Raw genomic sequence first — 7,027 nt, 5'->3', positions numbered from 1 at the left:
GAAAAATTCCAAAAGGTAATATGGTTTGAAGAATTTAAGAATGCTTAATTTATTTTATTATAATGAGCTATTTCTCCTTGTTTTTCAACTTAAAAAGTTACTTTGCATTAGATTACACTTTTGCCATCTCAGCTCTTATTTTAGGCAAATTTATGGTTAGTGAGTTACCACCTCCCCAGTCCAATTTAGGCCCTGTTTATTTTAAGGAAATACGTTGAAAATGTGACAACATGTTGAGAGGGTGAAAATGCGAACCTGTTTGATGGAAAAGAAAGTTTTTTATGTGTTTGCGGGATAATAACTAGAACATTTCGCAACTGAAACATAAAAGGAATCTTTTGTCGGCAACAATAAAAGATTTTGACATTTGCCACTAGTAAAGAACTGAATGAATCACTTACCCGAAAGAAATTTGCATATATCAACTCAAAATTTGCATCTTGCAATTGAAAATGCGCGAGTTATTTTTAGACGTAATAAGATAGTCTAAAACTAGGAAACATTAAATAAAAAAACCAAATCATACCCAAGTTAAGGAAACCTACTTAGAACAAGGAAACAACCTCCGATCTTAAACGCGCTTGAATTAGCCTTTGTTCGACAATTGGAGATACGTTGAAATATTTCAAGATGTCCAAATCTGAATGTTGAAGCTTGAATCAATTGATGTTTTATCAATCCCATATTTCCTTAAATAATGTAGTTGTTAATCCACGAAATCGGAGCTATAAATTTTTTTTCCCAATTTATCTAGTTGACCAGCAAGTAGAGGACCTTCTACAAATGAGAATGTATTTCATGATTTTTTTATTAACGATCAGTCCAATAGAAAATATTTTTATCATAACCGACCCAAATGTGATATATTATATATCAAGATGATATCCATGCATCTTGAATAATTAAATTTTCACGAGCTTGATTGATATAGAGAAGTATATTGAAGTCATGCGGCGATTTTGAGTTTATGAGATGACCATCAATGGATTTTCTATTGACATCTATTTTCAATAGAAGATTTTCCAATGAGGTGAAAATGTAAATCCACATTCTTTTTCTTGATTTTACTTTTCTCATAAACATGCTCGCATTCGTCTAAGACATGTTTGTTTATGATTCAACAATTGTTTTTCCATCAAAATTCAAAATATCCCTCAAATTTAATACTCAATTATGAAAATAATTGTAAATATTTATGCACTATAAATGTCTGAAAATACTTTAAACTAAAATAGAAAATTTTTTAAATAAAGGGCCAACTGCTATTATTTTTTCAAATAAAAATCTGAAGTAAACTTTGTTTCAAATAAGTACCCGAGTGATATGATTATTTCAATTAAGGGCTTGAAGTTATCATGATTGTTTCAAATAAGTGCTTGATCTCGTCGGCCAGTCACTTGGATAAATATTCCGATCAATTAAAGGCATTTTGGCAAAAATACAAATTTAACCTAATTTTTAATTAAATCAAATTAAAAACTAAAAAATAAATTTTTTTAAAAAAAAGAAGAAATACACTCTGGCTTGTATTTTTTTACTTTTATTTCTTTTTAATTTTTTAAAAAGAAAAAATGGAAAAAATGAATAATAAATGATGAAAATGTCCTTAACCAGTTAGTAAGACAGATCTTTCTTGATACTGATATGACCATTTCGGATCCTTATTTAAAATAATATATAATTCAGCCTTTATTTGAAAAAATAAGAATACTTTGGATTTTTTTTTAAAAGCAGATCAACTTCGTATTTTTATTTGAAAAAATAAAAGCGCACTTCAAAATTCTTATTTAAAATTTTTCGAAAGACAAAAAAAAAATGAAAAAGAAAATTGGTCATCAATCGGAAGTTGTTTCCCTCTTTTACCCTTCCCCGCTAGCTCTCTTCCCCTGGCCTACGGGCTCACTCCAGCTGCTGCTCTCTCCCACCGAAGGAAAAAATGGTGATCGTTCAAAGCATCATCTGCACGCCACAAGCTCTCTCCGCTTCGCTTGCTTCCGCGCTCCGGCCACGTCTCAGTCCGCGCCCGCTCTCCTCCTCATCTTCTCTCCGCCCCAATCGCAACCGGCGCAGCGCGGGACCGCCTCTTCCTCGCACGGCCGTCTCGCGGGACTCGTCCGGTCCGAAGTCCGAACCTCGCAACCCCGGCGGCGACGGGTCCGGAGAGACGGCGCCTCTCCCGAAGACGAAGCCGCGGAAGCCCAGGAGGAGGGGCCGCCGGAGCGAAGCCCAAGCGGTAGAGGACTTCATAAGGGGGTCGCTCGACCGGACGTTCGCGTCTATCAGGGAGCAGAATCCCGAGGCGTTTGATGGAATCGCGGAGGATGTGATGGTGAAGGAGAAGATTGATGATGAGGATGATGACGGGGAGGAGGAGGAGGAGGAGGCTGCGGAGGCGGAGAAGGAGTTTGTAGTTCAGGAGGAGAGCTCGAGTTGGCCGTTGGATGCGGACGTGGGCTGGGGAATTAGGGCGTCGGAGTATTTCGAGCAGCATCCGATCAGGAATGTGGTTGGAGAAGATGGTTCTGCGATTGACTGGGAAGGGGAGGTGGAGGACAGTTGGGTCAAGGAGATCAATTGTTTGGAGTGGGAGAGTTTCGCTTTCCATCCGAGCCCATTGATTGTTCTCATTTTCGAAAGATACAACAGGTTTGAGCATCGAAATCCCTTCATTCTGGACAAGTTGCTGTTTTCCTGTGGCATTCATGGTATGAGTAGGTTATGATGTTGTATGCAGGAAAAAACAACGTATATTACTAACAATATTAGGAGATGGCAAAGAGATTTTGAGTAATCCAAATGAAAAAGGAAAGATATAATTTTAGATCCTGAATTGTGAGTAATATAGCCTTTGTATAGATTGGGGTGGCTGATATATACTGTGGGATTACTGCCACGTTCTGTCAAGATGAGAGTTCTGATTCGCTTGTTAATGTGATTATTTCTTAGCTGTAGTATCTATACTGTGAGCTACCTGTTCTTGGCTATAGTCGCTAATCTGGTCTGCATTTTCGCTTACCGTAGAATATCTTCTTCACGCACACACATTGTATTTGAGTTCGCGCTATTGAGAAAATTGAGTGCTGTATTTCTGTTTTTTTTTGGTCTTGCAATTAATTGAGGAAGAAAGCGTATTCTGTGAATGCTATATTGTATTGCAGGGCATCTGATAACTGGAAGGTTTTGAAAGAGTTAGAAAATGCCATCAAAGTTTATTGGGGGACGAAAGACCGATTACCACCTCGAGTATGCCATAGCCAAACTTCCTATTTTCATGATTGCATTTTCTTCAGTCTTGAATCATTGCTGCTTTTTTAGTTTTTAAACCTTTTGTCCTTAGTCTTTTTTATCCTGAAACTTTAAGTTTAATATCTTGGAGCAGATCATTTCTGATAATCCAGTATAGATGTTGGTGAAGTGTGGTGTTTCTTCCCTCTCTGATTGTCATTGTTGTCATTGTAGGCTGTTAAAGTAGATATGAACATTGAAAGAGATTTGGCATACGCTCTTAAAGTTAAAGAGTGCCCACAAATACTATTCTTACGTGGAAACAGGATTTTGTACAGGGAGAAAGGTAATATCTAAAACCTTATCTTAACTCATGAGGATGAAAGTTCCTAGTTGCTTTTGGTATTCATGTTGTGATTAAGTTTTTTAAATATCACCCTTTGCCTTGCCCATACAGATTTTCGAACAGCTGATGAATTGGTTCATATGATCGCACATTTCTACTATAATGCAAAGAAACCTTCATGGGTTGGTGATGCAGCCCTGAATTTACCTTATTAAAGTGCTAGTCTGGACCTGGCATTCGTCTTCCTGTACAGGTAGCTGGTTTTGATCCTACTATAAAGAGTATAGTTGCGTGTGTCCTTTATGTGGTTAACCATTGACAGCCTCTGCTTGATCATTCAGTGTTCCTCTTTATAAAATGAAGAGTGCATACTAATTAAGACATGGTACATGTCGTGCAGAAAAGAAAGGAACACACCTCAATGTTATGGACAAAATGTTATTTATGTGGGCTTTCTTCTTTCTGAGGATTTGACTAGCACTGGTTCAGATTCAACTAGAAAATCCAAGGGCAATCAGACTGTGGAAGGTGCTTTCTTTTATCCAATGCTTGCTTACCTTCGTCATGCACTTGTTGATCACATTTAGAAAGGCTTAGCAGGATCTGTGTATTGTCCCCTAGAAGTTAGAAAATTCGATGGTTTAGTTTGAAGCCTGGATTCTTATGCTGAGAGTTTCCATTGCATTCTGTTTTCTTCAGTCTAGGTTTTGGCGTTAATCTTTCTGTTAGTATATAATTTGCTCTTAGTCACATGGCACTTTTGAATTGAGTATACTTAGACATTGCTAGTCCACTGTATTCAATGTGATAAAAGTTGAAGGAAGACAAATGAATGTGACTAATTGGATTGGTAGTGAACTTTTGTCTAATGGGTTGCTGTGTCACTGATTGAAAACTCATTAGATTAATTTGTCATGGCTTCAACTATAGCGAAGGTTGCATGTGTTTGATCATATATAAGACTGTATACGATGATAGTTATCATGTTGAGATATATAGCCTATCTGGCCAAAAACAAAATAAAAAGAAAGAAGGCAGAGTTTGATTGATTGTATAATGCCTACAGCAATGACATGACTATTTAGGTGTGTTCTCGTCGGACTGAACTGTGTGAATCCCAGTGGATTGTGCTTTTGATGGTTATTCCATCTTTCTTTAATTTTTCTTTAGTCCCTTTGGAGTTAACTGAGGAATTTGTGTATGAATCTATCATCAATCTAACAGAAAACAGCATGAGTTGGCCTGAGATGGTGCAAACATATAAGTCTTCTTGGCATGCTTGGACAACAATCATATTTTAGAACACTTACCTGTGAGTTAATAGAAAACTGGAGATCATCCTTCCTGCTTAAACCTGCTGAATACTTTGGTGTTCTTTGTTTTCTTTTTTCTTTCTCTTTTGAGAACATAGAAAACTTATTTGGTAGAGTTTTCTGACAATTTTCTTTTGAAAGCATGGAAACCAGTTTTCCAAGTTTAAAGCTGAAACTAGTTTGCTTTTGAAAACCACAAAATGTCTTTTGCAGAGTTTTCACCTCTGGTGAAACATGCTATTGAGCGAATGGGGCAAAAGAATCTTTGCCTTTAAAGAAATTTTTTACAGGACCTGTGGCTTTACCAATTGCTGGTCATCTTCAAAACTAAAGCATGAAAATCATCTCTGCTTCTCAAATTCCCACTCTTCAAGTATTTGCTGATTCATTCAACCAAACCCTGTGTGTGTGTGTGTGTGTGTGTGTATCTGACGTTTCAATAAGGTAAGGAGCAATATTGATGGAGAATGGAGATCAAGCTAGACGAGAGGATGAAGAAACCAGGGCTTTTTCTTTTTTCATTTTTAATGTCTACACTGATAGACTCTGGCCAGAGTTGTTTGAAGCACAAAGCTTAAAAGAAGTTCTTCATTTCTTCTAAAAAAAATTAATTCTAAACGTACCCTTCATCAAGTAAGTGACATATATTAATATTTAAAGAAAATAGGATGATATTGGCCAAAAAAATTAAGGGAAAATGAGTTTAGGGTCAATTTTATAATCGTACCGAACATGTTTTCACAATTTTCAATGCAGTAAAAATTTTTATTTTCATTTTGCAAACACACTTTCAGATAAACAGAAGATTGCATATAGAAAACTATTCTCGTGTTCATTTTCAATTGAAAACTTTTTGAGAACCAAAAGGGCCCTTAGTATTCTTCAAAAGGCTGGATAATCTGAAGGTGGCTAAGTATGGGGGGTTAATTTCCCCATAATTCTCTTGCTTTCTATGGAAGAGAAAGAAAGCTGAGGTGAATTTGGTTTTTGTGAGGTTGCTTGATACAAGACAGTTTATCAACTGCCTACAGAATGAAATGGGTTTTTGATATGTCCTCCTAAGTTTACAAGCTGCAACCAAATATCTCCAGATTGCATAAAGTAGCATCTTAGTCTCAGTGTTTTTCTTCACCGAAGAATTTTTGGAGTTAAAATAACGTTTCATAATACAGTACAAAAGAAATCGCAAGTTTTAGGAGGGTATCATCTTTTTTCTAGAGCTGAAATTGCCCTTGATCATGTTAAGGTTACTATGCTTTCTGGTCAGTATTGAACCCATAACTTCCCTAAACTTTCTATTCCCAGGTTCTTGGCATTACCATCCTATGATGACTTATTCTACCTTGATAGTATGATCGAACCACTTTGACTTCATAAAATTAGGCCTAAACCATGTTAAGGCAATCTATAGCAATTAGACTTCTCCCAACCACTTTGAGTTTGAATAAAATTAGGTCTCTACCACATTAAGGCAATCTAAGGCAATTACACTTCTCCGATTTGTAAACATGGATAGGTTGTTTTTGTGTACAAATTGTACTCCTATCTTCAGATACGGAATAGGCGAAATTCCACAGTACATTTGATCAAAGTAGAAAACTTGCTTCCTTCTGTGGAGCATGCAGTTTCTTCTTCAGTGGTCATTGCCCCTTCATACAGATTTCTTTTCGAAAACTCTCTTATGATTAAGTGTAAATATATCCATATGCTCTTTTTCCTTGGAGAGCAGAAGTTGGTCTCTTTTGGTTTTTCCTTTGTGAAGTATATGATCCATTTCACCATGATGTGCATATGATTGAAGCATGCCTTATCTTTAGAGAAACTTCCTCTCACTCACCCAGGAGAATTCCATCACAATGCTAGCCCACCCGCTACTGTCCCTTCAAAACTTGCTCCTTATGGTAATCTATCTGGAACAATGGATGGCATTGATTTCTGCGAACCAATCAATTATGCACATATGTTTCCCTGATTCCTTCTTTTGCTAACTTGCTCTTCGGGGATTTATATGTTTAAGGCTTTTTGCTTTTCCGTGTTAAGGAACGTTTTTCCAGAAATTGTTCCTCCTGATGTGTATATGTCTGTATACGTTGTCTATGGTAGAGCATCATTGTGCTTGTCCACTAGGGAAATGTAATTGTTC

At 36.8% G+C, this 7,027-nt stretch overlaps 1 protein-coding gene across 4 annotated transcripts; it reads left to right on the top strand.

The window, feature by feature from the left end:
• The first annotated feature begins 1,858 nt into the window (after positions 1-1,858).
• Positions 1,859-4,374, top strand: LOC115753271 (thioredoxin-like fold domain-containing protein MRL7 homolog, chloroplastic). Of its 4 annotated transcripts, none has more exons than XR_004016847.2 (5): positions 1,861-2,646; positions 3,159-3,243; positions 3,460-3,571; positions 3,683-3,852; positions 3,972-4,374. XR_004016847.2 is itself a non-coding variant. In XM_030691814.2 (5 exons), exons 1-4 carry the CDS (start codon positions 1,937-1,939, stop codon positions 3,784-3,786), a joined length of 1,011 nt encoding a protein of 336 aa, XP_030547674.1. In that variant the 5' UTR covers positions 1,861-1,936; the 3' UTR covers positions 3,787-3,824; positions 4,061-4,374. The 4 variants fall into 4 exon arrangements, 3 of the variants coding, with proteins under 3 accessions (XP_048128568.1, XP_030547674.1, XP_030547673.1); XM_030691814.2 differs by having other exon boundaries at positions 3,683-3,824; positions 4,061-4,374; XM_030691813.2 differs by having other exon boundaries at positions 3,683-3,824.
• The last annotated feature ends 2,653 nt before the right edge of the window (positions 4,375-7,027 follow it).

This window comes from Rhodamnia argentea, chromosome 1 (assembly GCF_020921035.1).
Source record: "Rhodamnia argentea isolate NSW1041297 chromosome 1, ASM2092103v1, whole genome shotgun sequence".
Taxonomy (NCBI): Eukaryota; Viridiplantae; Streptophyta; class Magnoliopsida; order Myrtales; family Myrtaceae; genus Rhodamnia; species Rhodamnia argentea.
The sequence above is the reverse complement of the archived record's forward strand: the minus strand, read 5'-3'. Positions and strand labels throughout refer to the sequence as shown.

What these genes read in the sequence shown, in the direction of transcription:
- LOC115753271 (XM_030691814.2), top strand. Translation starts at nt 1,937, where the DNA reads ATGGTGATCGTTCAAAGCATCATCTGCACGCCACAAGCTCTCTCCGCT. An exon ending in ATTTTCGAAAGATACAACAG is followed by an intron (nt 2,647 to 3,158) that starts GTTTGAGCATCG and finishes ATTGTATTGCAG; the next exon opens with GGCATCTGATAACTGGAAGG. An exon ending in AAGACCGATTACCACCTCGA is followed by an intron (nt 3,244 to 3,459) that starts GTATGCCATAGC and finishes TTGTCATTGTAG; the next exon opens with GCTGTTAAAGTAGATATGAA.